General features: G+C 38.4%; 1 protein-coding gene across 7 annotated transcripts in view; it reads right to left on the reverse strand.

The window, feature by feature from the left end:
* Nucleotides 1-22,712, reverse strand: part of ALS2 (alsin Rho guanine nucleotide exchange factor ALS2) — a 44,186-nt gene that overhangs the window by 17,392 nt on the left and 4,082 nt on the right. For 2 of the 7 annotated variants that reach the window (XM_082311716.1, XM_082311715.1), the window contains exons 2-19: nt 21,836-21,925; nt 19,178-19,332; nt 16,925-17,844; nt 14,209-14,569; nt 13,183-13,351; nt 12,652-12,748; nt 12,186-12,263; nt 11,050-11,226; nt 9,142-9,313; nt 8,580-8,760; nt 6,731-6,796; nt 3,991-4,153; nt 3,066-3,197; nt 2,696-2,824; nt 2,256-2,326; nt 1,823-1,889; nt 1,332-1,534; nt 1,124-1,189 (exon numbers count right to left, since the gene is read on the reverse strand). In XM_082311716.1, coding sequence (XP_082167842.1) covers nt 1,124-1,189; nt 1,332-1,534; nt 1,823-1,889; nt 2,256-2,326; nt 2,696-2,824; nt 3,066-3,197; nt 3,991-4,153; nt 6,731-6,796; nt 8,580-8,760; nt 9,142-9,313; nt 11,050-11,226; nt 12,186-12,263; nt 12,652-12,748; nt 13,183-13,351; nt 14,209-14,569; nt 16,925-17,844; nt 19,178-19,332; nt 21,836-21,855 — 3,227 coding nt within the window. In that variant the 5' untranslated portion in view covers nt 21,856-21,925. Of the gene's footprint in view, nt 1-1,123; nt 1,190-1,331; nt 1,535-1,822; nt 1,890-2,255; nt 2,327-2,695; nt 2,825-3,065; nt 3,198-3,990; nt 4,154-6,730; nt 6,797-8,579; nt 8,761-9,141; nt 9,314-11,049; nt 11,227-12,185; nt 12,264-12,651; nt 12,749-13,182; nt 13,379-14,208; nt 14,570-16,924; nt 17,845-19,177; nt 19,333-20,874; nt 20,954-21,835; nt 21,926-22,712 lie in introns of those variants that run through there. The other 5 variants (XM_082311711.1, XM_082311712.1, XM_082311713.1 and 2 more) reach the window with 3 other exon arrangements.

The raw sequence follows: 22,712 nt of genomic DNA on the forward strand, positions 1-22,712 counted from the left end.
CCTGATCGAGTTGAAGATGTCCCTGCCCATTGCAGGGGGGATGGGCTAGGTGACCTTTAAAGGTCCCTTCCATCCCAAACCATTCTATGATATGATTCTAATCTGGTTTTAGAGTTTGACATTATACCAATAGCTAAGGTGCATTTTAAAAATCTGTCTGCAGCCAGACCACATTTCAATTTCCCCTCCAACTCAATACTTTGAAAATATATGAGGAGTCCTATTGGCTGCCAGATGTATTTTTATCCTGCCAGTACATACATGTCTGCTCACAAGACTCATATAAAAATGCCTTTGGAAAGAAGTTAACCTCTTAGCCTCAATAGTGCCCTATGTAGATTCTTAGCAATGAAATCCATAGATTAATTGAAAGCTGTGTAATAAATTATTAAGTTACTTTCAAGTGGTCTTATTTGTTTCACCAGATAACCTGATAACGTCTAGGACTTCCGTTCATCCTATTTTCAAACTCCTCTGTACTAGTCAGCTTAATCACCAGGATCACATACTGTCATTAGTTTTGTTTTCATCACCCAAACCCTGAAGTCTCGATTCAAGATTTTATCTCCTTCATGAATTATTAAACCCTTGCTTTACCAGAAATACAGCAAGGAAAACATTACAGAAGATGCATCACTACATTGTATGATAAGCACCGCATTTTCTAGAAGGATTAAAAAACCCAGTACCAGAACTTCTGAAAGAATATTGCAACACAAAAAGTTAATAGTTACCTATACAGCAGAAAGTTGACTGCAGACTTTTCAACTGGATTCCTCTGCTTAGGAGTTTACACCTACACACCCATTCTTTCTCCTTGGCTGTTTTACCATTTCCTTCCTCCATTCTAGAGCTGATTACCCCAATTAATTTCAGTTTTTATGAAAGAGCAAGTTTTTAGTCACGCAGTTGCAGAGTCTGTTGTGAAGACAGCTAGCATACCTCCAGATAAATGAGAGATTATCTATGTATCGACATATATCTATATCTTGTTAACAGACATAACCCTGAGTCAGCAAGATTCACTGCAAACCCTTTAATTAAAAGGTTTTTGTTATTATCATCTCCTACAACAAAAGCTATTTCTTGCCCTCTGGCTCCACAAGTAGTGAGAGGATCTTACCCATCCTCCAGCCCAGTCCGGAAAGTCCCAGAGTACATTCTTCCATCTGCCCACTTTAGGATCCCTCTGGAAAAAATACAAAGCCATACACGTGTATAAGATAATCAGTTCACTTCACGCTTCCCAAATAACTGCTGTGAGCGAGCCTACCTATTGATACAGCAACCACCACATTTTGTTTTCAGCTGTTACATTCAAATGCTTTTACCTGCCATGGGGTTTTCCTGAAAGCCATCTCCCATCATAAACAGCATCCTTAAATCGAGGGTCCTTATAGAAGGTGTATTTGGCACTGCGAGAAATAGGAGGTTCCTGTCTTGGCACATTCCCACCAGCTCCATACAGAATTAAGTCAGAAGTTCCTTTAAGGGCCTGATCCACTGCTTGGCTTATTGCCCTCAGCCACTTGGTCTGAAACAGAAAGTGTTTCATCACAGAATTTAGTTAACATCTTTCTTTGCATTGAATCTCACCTTTACAACAACTACAGTAATCTCCTTTGCACGACTCAGTACAGTATTGTAAATTGGAGCACTGCTACAGTCAAGCACAGGGTAGAGTCAACCTGCATACCAAGTTGTAGGAAGACTTCATTCCTGGCGAATACTTAGGCAATACTTCTCCCTCTTTGGTTTCACAGTAGGAGAGAAAGACTCATTCATATCACTGAAGCCATGCAAAATTTGTAGATAGGCCTACCTTCTCCTGTGGTGTTGAAGAAACAAGAACAAACTGTTCTTCCGGTGTTGTAATCTTCAATCCATTCCTACATGGGGCGGGGGGAAAAGTATTTTAATCTAGTGAAGTTTCATCCTGAAAAAGGCAAGGTTTCTCAGAGCATGAATATTTTATCTTCCCTCCCCCACCCCAGCTAGCATTCACTTCACAAGTCAGCAGTGAAAAGAAGCAGCAGGAAAGACTACTCGCTTTTCTCGACTACCTTATTCTGATGTTTATACAACTTTTTTTTTTTAAGACATAGAAATACAGTAAGTTTTCTGAAACAAGAAAGAGGGGTAGACTTGATTGCATCCAGCCTATTCAGCTTCTAGTTTACAATAATTGGTTACAAAATGCTCATCCTCCATCCCAAGACATCGACTATTTCAGCATCACAAGCAAGAATACTCACACATTACCAGCTTCTTCTGAAAGAGCTTCTACCCACAGCGTGGTCAAGGGAAAAATATGGTGCGTTGAGAACTGTAGGCAATGAGAAGAAGGGAAAGTTCACCAGGTACTGATCCATCATCCCTGCCCCATGCTTTTTCTGAACAGTTTTTTTCCTTTCCCTGAGGACTAGGGAAAACTGAGCAGTACACACTCCTTACATGCACCTTGCTCTGAGAAAGAGCCAGCAGGAACCATGCCAGCCACAGGGCAACAGCAATCAAACATTAAAAAAGTACGTAATTTCAAATTTATTTCTAAACAAGAAAAAAAAATACCACTTTTAAGCATTCAAGCAACATTGCAGTGAATGGTGCAAAAACTTATCTTCACTACATGAAAAATATGCCATGTTGTTTGAAGCAGAGAAAACGTTTTGTTCCTGGATACAAGCTGGCTTACCTGAGCATGTACCAGAGCATCGTTAAAGAGGATGAACCAGTTTACAGAGAACCTTCCAGCATGCTGTAGGGACAACGCCCGATTGCTGCTTTCACAGATTAGGCGACGCTCTGGCTTCCGCAAGGAATCCTACAGGTAGGGTTAAAAACAAAATTAAGAGAAACTTACTTCTCACTGATTGTGACTTAAGCTCAGTGCTATTTCTCTTTCATAGTAAAGGCCCAACCTTTCTAAATTTAAGAGTACTACAGCAACACAAATTAGAAAAATGAGAAGTGCAACTGCAACAGTAGCATCAGTAATAGCCACAGCATATAACGCTAACAGCAAGAGATTCAAGCTGCTAATGGACTGACAATGGTCGTTATACCGTCATTTTCCCAGGAAAGGTCTTCCAGAAGCCAAGCGTATATTCTGCTTCTTTCCTTTTTCTGCTAAGATGGACAGCAAGGCTTTCATAACAAGAACTAGAATCCTGTAGCTTCTGGTATTCTGGAGATGCCTATAGGGCACAAGGTAAGACAGACCTTGAGAGTGTTTCTGAACACCTGTGCCAACAACACTAGCCAAACTGCAATGCAACAGCTCATTTTATTAAATCAGCACCAAATGCATGACAGTTGGTCTGGTTAATAATGTAACAGTGGAGGCCAAGTTATTTTCTCGGTCATATGTTCTGTTGGTGTGCTGGGAGTTTTTAAAATTACAAAAGTTCCTTGAATGTTAAGAGGAGAGTGATTAATATACAATTACATGATCTACCTTCCTGCAGCTTAACAAGCTGTAGCAGAAGTAGTGCTGATAATTGCAGGAATAATACTTGAAATTACTATATTGGGATAAATGTATAAGTAGTTATTGTTCCTGTTTAGTCACCTTTTATTTCAAAAGAATGCCATTATATACATCTAAATGGGTGGTAAAAATCTACCTAATATAGATGTAGTATTTTTAGTAGAGTAGTACAGCCAAGAATAGCTACAGTAATGATGCCAGATGGAACTGAAAAGCAACAGGCAAACATCAAAATAAGATGTTTGCAATTAAGCTCTCAGGCACACAAACAAGTTCTGGGAGGGTAACAAGTTTCTACCCGTCATGTGATTTGCGCAGCTGCGGTGTAAGATTGTGCAAATAAAAGTGCATGATCTTCCCTGCAGCAAATACAAGTCCGAGGTAGCTTCTCTGAGGACTAAGCTATTTCTAATTACCTGGCATTTGCTTCACACAGTTACTTCCGAGCCATAAGTTTCATGTGTATATTTATTCAGATATAGATAACAAAGCCAGCTTACCACTTCAAAACATGTGGCAAGCTTTAGCAAAGTTCTAGCATAATTATGAAGTCGTCCAAACGGCATGAAAAACAGAGCATTCAGAACTTCCACTAGCTGGAGGTTTTCCTCATTCTTCTCAGACAGTTTCTGTAACAGCTCCTGGTTTTTACTCAAGAAGTCTCTACATGATGGGACCATTGGGGAGCAGGGGCAGGAGAGAAGAAAAAAAGACAGCAAGACATCAGTGATATTTTATATAAATGAGCTCAGAATGCCCCTTTTTGGATTATCATAAACCAATAAAAATTATAAAGGCAAATGCATGCTGCTTATTAATCTATTCCCAATTTAGTTTAAGGAAGTACAGTAATACAGACACGTAGCTCTCTAACAACTGCAACACAGGACTTTTTTTACTTCTGCTCTCACATGCTCAGTCATTAAACTGGTTGAAGAAAGTTGACCAAGTTGCCCCACTGGCAGAGTAACTAATTGCCTTTTTCCCCTTTAACACTTGATTAGTAAAAGAGCTAACAGGTGGAATGACTTCCCCATTACTGTTCCGAGTAGTAAGTTTCTAACACTGTTGATTCATACAAGGAGGCCTGAAAGAATCTTAACTTTGCTCCAGTGCACTTCCCTAAATATATCCAAATAATCTCTTCCCCACCCCTGCTGTTCAAGGCAACTGACCAGTTTTTCCCCTAACTAGAAAAATCACATCCTACCTCAAAGAAAGGCAGGAAATCTGTTCAATCCTCAGTCTGATTTCCAAGAGGGAGAACTAATCTAGTTCAGAGAAGAAGAGGGAAATGATTCTGAAGACAACGCATTAGCACACAAAACCAGGATTTCTTCATTAAAAGGAAAACAAACCTACTTTTCCCTCTCCTTCACCACATCTGTGTGCACACGTGTGCTGGCACATCCAACACCTCTGCATTAAAACACATCCTGCTGGGAAGCATTTAAACCACAAGCTGCAAGAATCAGGTGAGGCTGAGAAAGCAGGCCCCAGGGACAGCAAAACAGATCAGAGAATTGCACAGCAGGGTCCCTAAGAATTCTACATGATTAGTAAGATGCCGTTTCACACATCAAAACAATGTACCTTGTCTAGGTCTGCTAATGATATTTAAGAACTCTCTTGTTCAACAAGCCTTAGGAATAAAGTCGTCTTCTTTAAAGAAAAGACCGTATTTCTTAATTTTAAAATTAACCATCTGGATGGCTTGCATTTTTAAAGTACTTCGAGATCCTCACATGGAGGTCCCTCTGTAGAGAAGTGTCAAATAATAAGAGATACATAACACTGAGTATAGCTCATCTACTCTTTCAGAGAAAATGCTCAAAAACCTGCCCACAACGGAGACTTCTATTGAAGCTAGCACTTTTTTAAAGTTGGGACTGCTTCTAATGTATTCATATTGCAGAATATCCATAAAAGACAGGCTGACATCGTTAATCATTGACTTAAGACAATATCCCTCGGGGAGGGGACATGGGGAATTCATCATTTTCAAAGATATTATTGACTTCCCTTTGCAAGTAGCAGGACAAAACCTCTAAGACATCTCCTCCCTGAAGTTTCAGAACCTGAAAAAGTGTTATTCACCTAATGAGACCCTGGTTGCAGTAGGAGAAACTGTGACACCCGACAGTGACAACTGATGTGAAGAATTCAGTACAAGTAATTTCGGCATTCAGAACCTTTCAGTATTAACTATAAATAAGCTTATACTTGAACTAAGATTTCCTGTAAGTCACCCTAAAAATCTTGACCAATGCAGAAAGACTCAGTGTCTCTCTGCAGTGGGATTTTGTATTTAGTCTTTGGCACTGGTCCTCAGGTGCAGAAGATTCTTTGCATTAGGTACCATGGTGTTTTAAAGAACTTCCAATACCATCGTTAACACTACATTCAAAGTGCTCCATAAACAGCTGTAACAGAATTACTCCCAGATTACAGAATTTAGGAAGGAAGGAAAGCTGGCAATTTCTCAGGCAAATTAAAAAATACCCTCATTGCAACAACTTCTTCACAGCACTAGAGTGAAAGATGCACAGTGTCATTATTTTATTTCCTAGACAAAAATACTGTTGAACTGAGAAAGAAGCTTTACTTTATGATCTATAAACTTCAAATATACTGTCTCAGGCCCTAAGGTACAATTCCTTCCTCACATTTAAGAGCATCTACGCATGAAATAGAGTAAAGCAACCTTGAGAGGCAGAGAAGATACAAGTGCAGAAACGTTGTTATTTTTGCATCATTTTAAAGTGCTTCCAGAAGCTTAAAGAACTGAAACGAAAGTGAATTCACATTATCTACTCTTACTAATTCTTAAACAAAAGTTTGCTGTTCTATATTTTCTTGACAGCAACATTTGAAAGAATAAAATACTAACAGACACTGAATAGATGATGAAAATTTAACCTCAAGACTAAGCTTTCAAAAAATCATTATCTGTAATCTGTTTACATTTCTTTCAAGGAATTTACAATAATTTATGCTTTTTTCCTCCTTTCCTTCAAGGTAAAGTAACTGAACTCATTCAGCAGCATTTTAACCTAAATTTTTATCACAGTTGAGAGGAAGTAACCTCTTCTTCATGGTGGAAAAGGAATTAGTGTACTCAAGCAAGCTGAGACCAAGTCTCTGCATGCTCATTACTACACACATACACAGAGAATTCTTTAAAGTGCAGTTCTTTGCTAGTTGACCAAAAACTCCAGAAAAGGGTAAAGGTTTGCTTACATTGCTGGCTTTGCAAGGAGCATAAATCCTCCCATCACAAGGAAGTTTGTTACTGAAGTACAATACCTAAAATGGGGAAGAAAAAGAGATTCAGTTACAAAATAAGAACATCCCTGGAACTAGCAACTGTTGTAATTTCCAACCATTTACCAATGAGATCTGTAGTATCTTTTACTACACGAGTAATCTAAGTACTTGAGAAAATATTAAACAGTGAAACACTCAATGTTACTGGAACACTTAGTATTCACTTTCCACACGGAGGATAGAACACGCATTACTATTCCACATTTCTGCTGCCATTAGCACAATGCAGAGGGCTTACTTTGCAATCAAAAGGTGAATTTTTTGTTTCCCCCAAATTTGGGCATGTACAGAATAGGCCATCTGTTTCAACAGTTTAATACTGCTAACTTCTAATTACATCCAAGATGGAAATTTCAAGATGGGAACATCTCTTTTCCTGCTATTCAACATTCTAGCTTTCAGTTCTCCCCTACCAACAAAGAAAACCATTTAAAAACAAAAGAAAACACCTTTCTCCAAGGGAAGAGGTCTCAGCTTAGTCCCATTAACAGATAATATTTATGTTGCCTGATGGATCCTTGGAAGATGCTCAAGGAACTATGCTGAGGAGCATGCATAGGTTCTGATGCCATACACAGAAAAATATGTAAAGCATTAGAAAGCAAAGGGGGAGAGCAGAAGACAGGCAGTAACAGTGAGAACAGAAATTAGGTATATCAGTCTTTGACAGGGAGGAAGAAGAAATTAAGAAACCCTTCTGAGTAAGGAAAACCAATTCTGGAAATCCAGATTACAGGAAAAACTGAAGTCAAAGACTACGTAAGAAGGGGAGAAAACACATATTTACAATTATGAACAATCCGTTTGATAAACGGAGAAGTAAGCTTCTTTTAGGGTGATATGGCATAAGTTTATCACTGACCCCGTAAAAGTGCTAACTGTTCTGCTTGTGTTAGAGAAAAGCATGACTAGCTACACATTCAAAATGCTACTGGGTAACAACTGAAGTTGGTGATCTTGAAATTTTGTTCCCTTAGAGATTTTCAGACATCTGGTAACCAAGACTACATTCAGAGAAGACATATTTAGACTCTCCCCTCTGTCGAGCCAGTATTTTTCACAAAAGCCTGTAGGTATTAAGTATGATGAGACTTCTGTGACATTTGGATGAAATTATCCAGCAACTGCAAAAGTTATTGAGGAGAAAGACAGCAAACAGCATGACTGCTTAGACTTACTCTCTCAAAAGCATTAAGCTAATAAAAATAACCACCAGGATAATCCAGACTTAATTTTGAGCGCTCATAGCAGCTCTGTCTTTTGGGTGAAAAGTGTAATGCTAGCTATTTAGCAGATATGAGGACAGAAGAATCATTCTTCTGGGAGACAATGTTTAGTTAATGACTACTGAAAAGGCATTTTCTAACTACAATAACCCCCCAAAGGTAGCTTTACTTAGTAGCCTAGCCATGGTAACTCTCTTACATTATATTACAAGATCCTTACTATGAAGTAACAAACATGTCACTTTTTAGCGGGTATATATGCAGCAACCAAAGAGGAGTTTGTACGCAGAATTTTACATTAGGGAAGCTGAAGCTGTCCAGTGTACTCCACTGGTAAAGACTTTGAAATATATAGCTCACTACAAAATGAATGAATTTGTGTAAAATTCTCCATACATTTTAAAGTGCAAGAATACAATTTCCTCAAGTTACTTATGTAGCTTTCCTTATGATCTACTTTCCCCTAGCTCAGGGCTTGTTGTGGTGAGTAGATTAAGCCTGCAGAGACTCAAAACGAGAGGGATTTGGATACTTGCTCAGTGTAACTATCCAAAAAGAGACTGGAATGCTTCAGGATGGCCAGGCTCCTGGCTTCTTTTACTCCATGAAGAAAGCTACTTAAAGAAGCTCCATGTTGACCGATGAGATAGCATAGCTTGCTGAATCTGCTTGCCATTTCCTGCAACAACTGGATTGTATTTGCATTGCCCAAATTATCTGTAACAGACAAGAAAGCAATTTAGCTTACCTTACGAAAGAGCAGCACCCATTAATAAAGAGAATTACCAGAAGGTGCTGTCTAGATGTTTTATTGGCAATTTCACCTCATGGCTATATTATCCAGAATCAGGAATTGAATGATTTTAGATTAAATACAGATCAAATAATTAAGTTATTTCAGGTGAAACAGTCAGAAAAAGTACAAATACTAATACAAATACTAATGAGATGTCAAAATGCAGCTATATTTCAGGGGAGAAGAGTAAGATTTTAGCTTTATCTTAGAAATATGTAATTACTTTTAAATTTTGCATAAAGAAATCTGTTGTGGAACATAGGGGAACTAGTATCAAAGAAAATATTAAAATAAGTTCTTACCTAAACCTAAAAGAGGTCTAAGAACCTGAGATTTGATCTCACTCAGTTTGAAATAAAACCTTCTCTCAGTGGAAGCCAATTCATGCAAACTGGCAATATATCCCATTACGTTTTTGTCTACTAAGACCAAACAGTTGTCACCACCAGCTATCACATTGCTTATGTACCCTATCTGAAAGATGAAAAAGAGAAAAGAAAAAAAACAGCAGCTTTAATATTTTTCTTTTTACACTCCAATTTAAAAATAGGGCGATGCAGAATAAAGCATATCTTTAGGAGCACTAAGTGACAGTAAGTATTAATTACCTACAGTGACAAACAATCCATTCAATACTGGCTTAATACAAGAATGATAAAACTAGAAGAAACATTTATAGTCAATGCTGTTCATTTTGCTGGTACCGACAGATCCTAAAAGACAATAAATAGACCATCTTTTAAGGGGACTTATACAACCATTCCATGTTTAAGAGATCTGACCTTAAGTTCAGTCACTTTTAGAATTGCAATATACTTCATGCTCATATCAACAATGTTGATATTAAATAGTATCATTACGTCAGCTATTTCTCCTATTAATTAGGAAGTGAGAATAACAAGGCTTTAATATTATGACCGTGCTCTGAACTATGGCCCTTTCGAGACCTGAAAGATGTCAATTTATTCATAAGAGTAATATTACAGTGTCAATAAACTGGACTAATACTAACTACACTAACACCACAAGTTCTATTAGTGCAGGTATTTGCTTTCCACAGTAGCTGGAAGCAAAATTCCTCTCTAAGGTCAGCACAAGTGCCATTGATGCCTTGTGGCTCCTCACTGATTCTGGTTCACATGCAACACCATATAGTAATTCAGCATTTGAGCTCTACTTTTATTTCCTTTGTTGTTAAATAGAGGATTCCTTAGAAACATTGAGCCAGAGTTGTTCAACAAGCAACCCACAGGCCAATTCTGATATGCAGGAGCCTACAAGTCACCCTACAAGAGAAGGGAAGCAAATGGCTAGCAAGAATCTTATAGAGGGAATACAAGTGTGTGTGTCTGCGTGCACATGCGTGTGTGCACATGCACGTGCGTATGCATGCACCCAGTGTCTAAATCCCTCCTCAAAACCCCTCTCCAACTGCTATTTGGCTCAATCTAGGGAAGCAGCAACGAGACCCAGAAGAGCTGAGACAAAGAGCTGCTTTCTACCCTCACCATCTCCTTTTTGTTACCTTAAACTCAGGTTGGCCTGAAACCATACAAACAGCTTGGAAGATGACGTGCAGTCAGAGTACACACTCCCCCACCTCATGCCAACTTCAAGGCAGCTATGAGATTCAGCTTGATGAAGAAAATTGCACAGGGGCACTCCCTCTCTCCCATAAACACACAGATGCACATTTTGGTGCCTTTGCTCAGTTCCCCCTTTACACCCATGAGAAAGGGAGGGGGAGAGAAGGAGGTGATGCAGAACTCAGGGGGACCTTCTGCCCACTCACAACCAAGATGCATAGGAATCAGAATGGAATAGAGCAGGCAGTGCCCTCAATCACTTGAAAAGCAACAGGAAAATGAAGAGCAATAGCAGCAAAGAATAAACACAGGAAGACTGTGGTGAAAACCGAGCTGAATATAAGGGTGCGCGTCTGCAATGTGCACACATGGAAGGAAGTGTATTAGACACACTGGAAACACCTCCTTGTCCCTCAAATAGAAGGAAAGACCAAGAAACTGGCAGGGAAGAGAACAATACTAATTAGGCCTCCTCTCTGCCCTCTGTAAGCTGTGCTCCTGATTTGACTGCTAGGAACCAGTTACTTAACTTGACACCCTTAAGGCTAGCCGAACAACCAGCACTGTGCCATTTCCAAAAAGCATCAGTATAATTTGCACTAACTTAAAGGAAATACCACTCACCTTACTACAGGATAGTAACAAAACTGGACTCTTAGTACAGCTACTTTCATACAAATTATTTTCTGTTGTTGTCTCCTGGCCACTGTAATATAATCCAGGTTGGAAGTCTTCCTCATCTGCTAAGAAGAGGGAATAATCTAGTCCTGCTGCTGTACTCCAAACACCATCACCACACATCTGAAATTCATGAGGAAGGACAAGACATTAGAAATCATCACCTAAAGCTGGAAGGAGAGGAGAGTACTTAACTCTTCTAGCCACACATGCACGTAATACACCTGCCAAGAAAAAGTATTGCAATAGCTGGTAATTTTTCAACTTCGGTGTCTCATAACAAATATATTTCTTGCATCTATACTGAAAATTATCTTTCTTTCCAGTCTTCTTTCTAATGGCTGATTTTTTTGCCTTTAAATTATAAATCAGTTTTATTTTTAAATGGGCATCCGATGAGCTTGATTAAAGTTGCGACACTCTTCTCCCCTCTACATTTAACTGGCAAATGTATATATTTGGGACAGTTAACATGCTGTACATTAATTTGTATAAGGCCTAAGCAGGAAAATTCGGTAGCTAGCTTTCCACTAAGACAAACACCAGAAAACATAGGCAAGGGTCTGGTCTAACCCAAAATCATTATTTGGCCATTCACTCAATATGATGAAAAGAAGTTCAAAACAAACAGAAAACCCACTGCCAAAACAGCTCTGGAAACACAGAAACGAACAACAAATATGGTCATGGTCTAGCAAAGCTAAAAATGCTAGAAGAATGTTTAAGAATAAAAACAGCGTTCCAAGGTATTAAAGTTTCAGCTGCAACGCCAATATCAGAGAAACCAAATATAAGGTAGAAGTGAAATTTGATAAGAAGATGGAGCCAGTCACATTTCTCAGTTTTAGAACTTCAGTGTGGTCAAAAAACAGTGAAAGTCTGTGTAAAGGATTTCTTGGGTAGATTTTCACAAGCTCATCTAAGGATCGTATTCATAGTATAAGCCAAAGAAATCAAGGGCTCCATTAGTATATAGCACACAGATACATAAACAAGGTCAGTTTTTAGAAACTACTTTGCACTCACGTGTATAAGAGGAGACCCTAAACTGAAAGAAGAAAAATACAGAAAACAGAAAGTACCTTTGCGAGACGAGGGACTGTTGTTGGGGAGTTCAAGTGACCAAGCTGGCCAGAGATATTACTGCCCCATGAATACACCTGTAAGAAACATAGCTAAACATGAGAATAAGTTTATTTACATGGACACATACTGAATTGTAGTAGTACAACACATCAAGTGTGCAAACACACACAAATAAAGGGTATAAGATTCATGTACCAAGAAGCACTTCCCTAATTTCCACTGTCTTCCTATATTCTCAAATTGTCTTCTCACATTCAGAAATGGAATGCACCAAATCAAGTCATTGCAATCTTTAAACATAATGTTGATGATACATGCAGAACTTTGGCAGAAATACTGCTTCCAAGTTGCCTCCCACAAACAGAAACAAAAGTTTAGAAGCAAAAGAAACAAAACCCTAAAAAACACCAAACATGACGATTATGTCATAGATAAGCAATAAATGATAACAATCACTTGTACCTGGGATTTGGCAGTGAGTGCTAAGGAATGATGGCCACCAGCAGAGAGGTGAATCACTTCTTTACCATCTAGGCTTTTCACACATAGTGGCTGAAGCCTGTCAATCCCCAGAACCCGGGGGTGGGGGAGAAGAAAAAAAAAAAAAAAGGTTATCAGAAGTATTCTTAAGACAAAAATAAATTCCAAGTTTTATTTTTTCCCCAAAACAAATTAGAGAAAACAAACAAACATGGAGTCTTTTTGTAATAAACTGGCTTAGTCAAAAAGGTCATGAAGGGCGAAAGTTAATGATAAACCTCACCTCAATTTGGACAAAGTCAAAATATCGCCAAAACTCTTAGTGATTACAAGGGGAAAAGTCATAACTGATTGTTCAGTAACAATACAGCATAAAACATGTTACTTGGAGGAACGTAGGTCACAACACAAAAGAACAAGAATACAATGCAAGGCTGCTGACTGAATTTGAAAAAGTTGAATACTCCAGATTTCCTAGTGACCTAATAAAAACATTTATCAACAAAATCTCACCTTGGCAGAACATCGCCATGTCCTAGCTGTCCTTCCTTCCCCTTTCCCCAGCTCCATACTTCCGTTCTTAGAGAGGGTAAAAGAGCATCAGCCTCACCACTGTAGGTTGGAGTCAGAGCTACAGTCCTCATTTTTGCCCGCCCTACCTTCCGTAAGAGCCTAGGAGAAACTGAAAACAGGACAGGAGAGAGAAAAACTGCTCATCATTTTAGGTGAATACATCACTCAGACTGTGCGTAACTACCATTTGAGATAACTTAAGAGATCTTAATTAAGATTGAGAGCAAAGGCTGACATGTAAGCAGATAGATTACTGATACACAGAAGTAACATATGTGCTAAAAGTAGACAGATCTCAACTAATTTTTACCAGCTATTAAAGGATAACAGGCATTGAGAACTATACAGGTATACTGAAGCAAAAGAAGCAAAACAAACAACACATTAAAAAAGTATGTTTTGAAAGAAAATATATCCTTGCAGTGAACAAAAGATTTCAATGCTTCCTAAAATCTCCCCTCAGATCCAAGATCAATATAGAACTAAATCATGTACCCACCCATTCAGAGCAATTAAGAACACTAAAATCTATGAGGGAAGAAGGTCATTAACTTTGAAGTTTGGCAGTGGGAATTGGAATATTTCTAGGTCCCTGGCTCAAAACCAGTTCAGTGCAGTAGGGATTAAAGGCCACACAGATTTTTATCTGCTATGCAAGCTATACGAAAGATAGTTTGCTGTCATTTTGCAATAAGATGCCCAGACTACTACAATGTGCCACTTTACCTTACTTCACCAATAAAGAACATTCCTAAACTCACTATGCTTTTGGTTTTCTTAGCATGCAGTATCTGCTAGTCTTCACTCCCCCCACCGCCTTCAAGTCCTAAGACACAGTTTACGATTCATAAACACCTTTGGTAGATGATTAATTTATGTTCAATAAATATGTTTTATTTTTAGTAATAAACCTCCACATTATTATAACTTTTCCAGTCTCTTGGTTTTCCCAACGTGCTTTTTTACCTTGTGACAACAAGCCAGGCAGGGAAAGCCTTCGACTCCCTCCTTCAGATTCCTCCTCTCTAATATCTACTAAACTGGAACTCTTCTTCCCTTGCATGGATTCCAGTCTGACCTGCTCTTCTCGACTGTCTTTCAGAGCCTCAGGCCCTGGGGAACCGCCGCCAGATTGAGATCCTGGTTCACTTGAAGGTGTGCCATAGAAGTTCATTACTTTCTTCAGAGACAATGCTCCAGCTTCATAGGTAGCAGCTACTCTCACACCAACTGCTGACGCACAAGAGGCCACCAAGCTGTTCAAGGCAGATGTGCTGGTACCTGGAGGGCCAGGGATACAAGCACTGAGTTGTTCTTCTTGAGAAGGCTAAAACCAAAGAAAAATTGAAGACTATCATACCAGACAGCACTTAACAGTAGGATGATGATATACACATTCACTATTCAAACTACGTGCTATACTGAACAAGATGTTATGAGGAAGCTTTTTATACTTAGGTGTACATCTATTCCTCAGAATCACATTTTTTAAGGTAGGGCCAAGCACCATTTCTACATGGACCGGGCTTTGTCTGTTGCACTTGTCTTGTAGCTCATCCATAAGAGACTGTGGGTCTGGGGTTTTTTTCCAAATACCAACAAAAAAAGGATCTTTGCAAACAAATATAAAAAGGGATTTAATTTTAGGCTTATTACCAACTTCTTTGCCATCAATTAAAGTGCGTCAGTGAGCATGCTGTATTTACAGAGAGGTAAGTTCTCCCTTAGATATGTTAAAAGGAAAACAGTGATTCATGGATTCATTTTGCAAGGTCTATCTCAAGACCATTCTGGGCTACGTGTCCCCTTACGCTACTGTTGTAGCCATATAAAGCTTAGTTAATAATCATCAAGTCACACTAGGGACAAACCGACTGAAGGCAATTATTAGTACCAGCACATTATTACCTATAGTATCAATTCACCCACCAAATAAGAACTAATGCCCAAGATTATATTTCCCAAATAGTTTGAATGCTAAAACAAAGACAGCAAAGTCCCATTTTCCCACGTAATATATGGTGGGAAATAATATTAATATAAATATTATAGCTCATTTTATCCTGCCAGAAGGAAAACAATCTTTGACTTCTCTTTTTTTGTGAAAAATTAGGCTAAAGGATCGGGATTGGTCCTATTTACTTGTACTGCATTCCTATTTATAAAAGGCATGCCTAGCAATACAGAAAAGTGAACTCAATTTGTGTAGGAAAGCAAACAGAAACAAAGGATTTTACTAATGCTGAAACATTACATTGAAGCCCTCATCTCTGCTCTTCATACATATGCTCAATTATGTTAAGATTCAGTGAATCAATTCAAGGCTTGTTTATTCCCGGAACTGTGCAAGGGAATATTCCAGGAACAAGGAGTTGAGAAAGGGAGCATGAAACTATGCGTTTCAGTCATTTCCTAACAGCAGAAGTTCTCACATGAGTATGGGAAGCCCACGACTGCTAGAACGCATTTGTATTAGCAAAAAGCAAAAGGAAGGACAGCTGTGTTCACACAATGTTTATTTCTCTGAAATAAGTTTCCCTCAGAATAGGAAAACACAACTTGCTGAATCACCAAGTTCCTGGACAACTTGTTTTGGTTTTAATACTACTTTTTTTTTTTCCTGCAATCAGAGGTGATAACAAAAATAAACTATTTATTAGGCACTGTGAAATTTATCTCCAAGAACCATTGTGAAAAATTTCTTACTGTAACTATAAAAAAAAAATTAATTGCCATCTACACAACACTTGAAATGACAAAAGAAATTTTCAAAATTCTGCTATGACTTTTGCATATTAAGCAGAGTGGCAGTTTTTCTTACAGATGTTACCTTTACCATAAACCAGCCAGCAGGACAGTACTTACATAAGGACTGCCAGACTGCACTGCAAGATTTTGGATTAGTTTTCTGTCTAATGGCTTTTGGGTTGTACCTTCTTCCCCCCCCCATTCCAAATAAGATTTTTTTCAAAATAGTGGAAAACGTAGTATTTTGGCAGGGAGCTGGGAACAGCTCTTGGACCTTCATACCAAGCATTTTCTGATGCTTATTAAGAAATTATTACTTCACTGTTCTAGTGTACCATCAAAACAGTGTTGCTGAACCATTTTCCACATCATGCAAAACAGAGTAGTACTTGTGTATTTCCCATCCCTCTTTATAAGTTTATGCTACCCCTACATGATTAACATTAGAAGCCTTTTGGTCAACACTTTAACATTACCTTTATAATCTTTACTTGCAATCTAGAATTTTTAACTGAATGAGAAATTAGACAGATTTGTGAGGGATTCATTCCACATGCAGAAAAGAAAGTTTTACCTTAAAGGTAAGTTAGACAAGTACCAGCTTACTGCCTCACACAAATGGGAAACCCATGCATCATAAAACAGCTAGAGAATGGGAAATTGGCTTATGTGGTTCTGGTACTGTGGACCACAAAGAGGAGAGACTACAGCACTGTCAAGGCCGCTCACGTTAAAGGCTTACAATTGAACAAGGATGGAGGACAAAAACTCCTCCACTTAGAAGCTGAAAACCATCCCACAGAAGAAACACTGAAACTACAAGAACACCACAGCTACATTAAACTAACAGAATGTTTCATTTGGGAAAAGAGTAACATTATCATGTATACACGAGGAGTTGTAACAAATTAAGAGCTAGTGACTAGGTACCAACCTGCTCAGGTTCTGTGCAGATGTTTTTCTCCAGGCTCTCATTTAATGAGTGCTCTGATAAACTGATTAAGTACTCTTTCACTTCTTTTTTGTCTGGGAACAGAATATTTCCAGGACTAGAAATTCCACTGTCCTCCTGTCCATCGTTGCTGGAAAGCATACTTGCTCCATCAGATTCTAAAGCAATAAGCATATGTTCTTCCACAAGCGGTTTCTGACAGTCTTCACTTTGGCTCCCCGTTACGCTTTTTCCTTCTAGGGTCTCCAATGAGGGACAGAAGACATGGTTTTCCGGTTTGTTATCAGACAGTGCTACACCCAGTGGGCAACAGTGACTATCTGAAATGATTACATGATCTTCCTTGTCCGTCATGGTAATGAGGAGCTGACTGCAATGATTGCACCTCTCTGGGATAGGCTTCATTTCTTGCACAGGGAGACATTGTACCAGAGCCAGGCTGTGGTAGGCTCCACAAGCAATCTGGAGCACAACACGTCCTGCCAGGTGCTCTACCTTCTGTGGCTTTGTCACTGGGAAAGTTGTTGTTATGAGACCGAGCTGGCAGCCACTCCCCCAAGCCCATATCTCTCTGCTTAGTGATAGTGCCAGCGTGTGTTCCTCTCCACATGCTAGCTGCAAAATCCTTACTGATAACAGAGGACTGGTTTCAGAATCGGAAATACTGACGGGTTGTGGCTCTGGCACACATGGCTGACTAGCAACTGCACACTGGCCAGCAGAATTGTTCCCCCACATGTACACCACACCACTTTCTGTCACGGCTCCATTATGGAAGCTGCCAGCTGCCACTGTAATAACATGATGCCCAAGCAAAGTATTTTCTAAGATAGGACTATTAGCACGTGACTCCTCCGGTCCTGATCTCCAGGGCAGTCTTCCGAAACTGTAGACCTCTCCGCCTGGGAGAAAAAAAACCAACCTAGCATAAGCCTAATGAAGTTAAACCAATACAAAAATTTGAAGAGAGACTCAGATAAACAGGTATCAATTTTTAGCTTACTCCAGGCTCGGTGAAACTATGGCTATTGATATATGAAGATGGCTGGTTGCTCTCGGCTATTGCTGCTGTTAAGCTGTATATCTCATGTTAGCGTTACCCTGTGCATGCACGCACTGTTGAACTAAGTAATGGTTTTCTGCTAAAAATCCTACTATACTCAAGTTAAGTGTATTTATTGGTCTATTTTAAGAACATACAACATATCAAGGACATACAACCATGCTTGAAGAGCACGACAAAGTACCGGGCTCATCTTTCCGTACGAAGATCTAGCATCACCAAACTGTACTGTTTGCCACCCTACAGTAAAATAGGATTGCCCTGTCAGGTGGAAGGGGGCAGAGGGCGGAAGGTATTTTCCACTGGTTTGATGTTGTACTGCAGCCTCTCCAAAATTTCGTTACCTTTACCTGAAAAGATTGCAGCAATGCCAGGTCAAGTTACTTTGCTAATTCTAAAGAAAAGCAGAAATCTACTTTTAAAATGAACAGTTGTTTTTACCATGATAGAAAAATGGTAAATCATATCCACAAACGACATGCTTCATGGGGCAAGAACACACATGTAAAAAAAAAAAACAAAACAAAACACTGGAGCTCCGTAACAACCCCAATAGAGGAGAGGTGCTTACAGCAGGCTCACCAATAACCTGGAATCTTTCCTTCAAAAACATCAGAGAAAAATCAAAGAAGCAACTTCCAGTTTAGCCTTTACAACTCTATGCCCATTGATCAGCACGAGTAAGGACGAAGCTATGCAAACACTTAAAGGGACTGGCTTTTAGAAATACTTGGATTCACAGTGCCAAACTGCTCACAAACCAAGACTCACGCTAATGCATCTACTAGCTACACATTTTTCCAGAAGCACCCAGAAACCAAAGCTCTTACGCATCAAGAGAACCTCTTGCTGTACTGTCTTTTTTGAATGAAAGACATCACAAGAAATGTCATTTTGAGTTCACACAGTTCAGATTACATTACCACCTTTAAACAGGAAATCCAGAGCCATTGTTGAAAGGAAAAAGAGAGTATGACAGAAGACACTATGCATATTCCAACACAGTTTTAAGTAACTTATAACTAAGAAGGAAATACAGGCAAAGTTAAAAATCTGACTGTTTAGAAGTTGTGTATGATACAGAATGAAAAAAAAAAATCTAAAAGAAGAAAACTTGACAATAACTAAAGTTTGTTATTGCCTCAAATCTTTACAATTAAGATGTTTATTACCTTCTGTTAGAAGTAACCCATGATGTATTCCAAGGGCTGCCTGTAATACAGTCTTTCCACTGAGGCCTGGAAGCCTTTCTGGAGTTACAGAGCAGGAACCAGCCTTCCAAACATAGACCAGGCCTCTCTCTTTGGCTCCTTCTGCCTCTTCTGAGCTACAAAAAGATTGGAAGAAATACAGTATCAGCTTGAAGTTTTCTGTGGTTCAGTAATGCGTAGTTTGCTTTTCACATATGTAGGAAAGGCTTAGTAGTTCAGGCATCAGGTTTAATTTCAGGAAGTCAACATATTTCATTTACAATTTGGTAATCTTAATTTAAATGTTATTTAAATAAAAACCAAGTATCTTCTATTTGAAAGCATTAGCTTTCTTTTTCATTTGTACTTTACTGCCTGAAAAGCAGCTGATCTTGTCACTGGTAAACTTAAAGATACCTTTATTCAAAACTGATATAGTCTTTATATTATATATTGTATTTGTTGCTCACAGCAAGGAGATCAAATTAATACACAATTCTGCCATTGTATGCTGAGGGAGGTCATTGCATCAGTTCCACCCACATGTAAGCAACTCTGTTCCTATCTGAACAGTGAGAGTTATAATGCTAATTCTTCCTGTGTTAGAAAGCAGAAGGAACATTTCTGGTTTATTAGGTTTTATTCATGTTTTGTATTATTCAGCTTTTGGAAATCAAAATGCAGGAAAAACAGCCTTATAACCATGTTTTTATCAGTTACATAGAACATCAAGTATGCTGGAAATACACATAAACGTCTCAAATAACATTTGCTTTAGAAGTAAGTAATTAAGCAAAGGATGTATTGTGTGCAGATTTTGCCATGAACCGATTGCTCCCATTCACAGTGTCTTCAGAACATTACACCTATAAGAGCTCATCCTTTATATACTTTCATTTCTACCTTTAAAGAGAAAAATGAGGTTTTGGTTGGGTTTTTCCCTCCCCGCCCTTTTAATTCTTAATGAGTTTCTCAGATTCAAATGAGCCAGTCATTCAAATCAATTGAACCAAGAAAAAAAAAAAAAGATCCTGAAACACAATGGAAGTATCTGGGCTTGCAGGAGTGACTGGAATTATCCAAAGCTGGTTTAACACTTCAACACACTCTGGTCTGAATGCTCAGTCAGCAACTTCTCCCATTCAGCAGAAAGAAATTCCTCAGAACTTTGACAACAAGCACACAATTTTAACAATTTGTGGAATCACTTGATTTAAACAAACACAAAAAGTCATTTTAAAATGAATACAGACTGACAGCATTTCAAGTTAAATTAAGAGTTTTCTTTAATTTAATTTAAAACTTTATATACAATAGATTGTTGTCCACCTTGCATGAAAAAGTAGGTTTAGCTCCTTATTTGCCAACAATCAAGTCATTTACTCCCCACATAAATCCATAAATCAGTTCTTGCAGCTTTGCACGAACTTGTGAAGTTGAATATACAAGGTAGCAAGAAGAGCTTTGACGAAATGGCAATCTTTGTCTAGAACAAAGGGCACAAAACACCAAATGTATTCCAATACTGAAGCACACCCAGAAAAAGCTAGTCTGATAGGCCGCGTTGTGGACAACTTATGCAAGTAGCACATTCAAAAGCCATAAGGCCCTATTCATGCAGACTACTGATTTTTTAAACTAAAAATTTTGCTAGTTGTGGTGCATAGGATGAACAATACCTTTGCACAATCTGCCTCTGAAACATTCAAGATGAGAATAACTAAGAGATGGAATTACATCTCTCTCAGCTCCCATGCCCATCCCCAGTCTCTCTCCTTCTTCCACATAACAGAAAAAAGAAAAAAAAATAAAGAAAAAAATCAACAAAAAGGCGACAGTCAAGAACTCTTATAAAATTCACATAAGTAATGTAATCCAAACAACATACGTAGTATTAAAACACAGAGTCCATCTTGCATTTTAAATACATAGGATTTGTGTTTAGAATAGAAGCAAATTAAAAAGGAACCAATCGAGTAATATATAGGCCAGAAAAACAAAAAGTTAGAAAAATCCAATATCATAGTTAGGACATTTAGCTAAAATCAAAATACGGATTTTACTCAGATGGGCAAAGCACACCAAAGAACACAACATGATAATACAGAGAGTTTTCATCAAAATACTGTGCATTAAATTCAGTCCAAAGCCTGATATTTGGGCTTTTATCCATTTAATAAGTCTTCAGAGAACAGCGTAAGACAAATTTGGACAGTCACATACCAGGATTTATTACAAGACACTAATTTTCCATCCCAAAAACATCTGACCTGTGTCAGGTATCTTAGTGGAAGAAACAAGAAGCAAAATAATAGTGGACTGCAGGGCTGTTGGTCCCGAATCAAAATTCACAGGTGCAGGTAACAGATATGATTTACTGTTCACCGGAGAATGTTACTTTCAGGTTTCCAGCCTATGGCTATCCCTCCACAAGTTTCAACAATCAACTTAAAAAAGAAGTGCTGTTGTAGTAAGTTGAGTATTCCAGACATAACTGAAATTAAAGCTAAGTTACTCCTCTTCTTCCCTTTACTGTAAGTTACATAAAAAGTATGCAGACTCCACTTAATTTTACAGGATGATCATAGGCTGGCATATTTCAGGGAGCCTCTGTGGCTTCACCTAGCTGCTCATTCTCACCTTCTTTCCTGTGAGTCCATCTGTCAGTGGCAGCACTCCATCACCACCAAATCATTCCTCTTTCAAAAGGAACAACGTAATTTCCACAAACTGTAAAACATAAAAAACAGCTATTTAATTGCAAATAATGGTAAGCCCCCCCCCCCCCCAAAAAACAAAACCAAGAAGCAAGACTTTAGATCCCATGTTAAATAAATAAGCACCTCCACAACACTTGGTTGAAGTATTTAGTTCACTCACACTGAGTTGGCAGTCAGAAGCTAAACAGCCAGACTTGTCCTACCTACTCATCTCACAATAGGTCTGTTGTAAGGACAGACTGAACAAAACCTAGTTCAAAGGCAGAAATTAACATCAATCTCTCTATAATTCTCAGTATACCACTCAAGAAACATCAAAGCAGGGTAATTGACCCATTTTCAGTCTAATAAAAGATAGAATTCTATGCTCAAACTAAATTTATAAGGTAAACAGATTTGTATGGGCAGAAAATGGTTAAAAGTTGAATTCATAACTGTATTCCTGAACAAAAGCACATATTACCATTAAAAGTTACAGTTCTATTAAAGCCTGTGCAGAAATGCAGAAAGCCAATTAAGAGTTCAAAACATTTCTTCATGCAAACTGACAGCAGAGTATCTATGAAGATATGATAAGACCATGGAAGCCAAGGAGAAAAAAGTGGCTGCTCTATTTACACTTCTATCCTTTCACATTTTGAATTTTGCAAGTTTACCCTCATACCTTTCCATCTTCATGAAGACACCTTTGTATTACTTTTCTTGTAATAGAACAAAGCTACAGTTAACCTTTGTTTTTTATAATCTGTTTGGCTTTTATTCAATTATTTTTAATATTTTAAGGCCTTACTAGATGA

Source organism: Platalea leucorodia (assembly GCF_965183815.1).
Source record: "Platalea leucorodia genome assembly, chromosome: 5".
Classification (NCBI taxonomy): Eukaryota; Metazoa; Chordata; class Aves; order Pelecaniformes; family Threskiornithidae; genus Platalea; species Platalea leucorodia.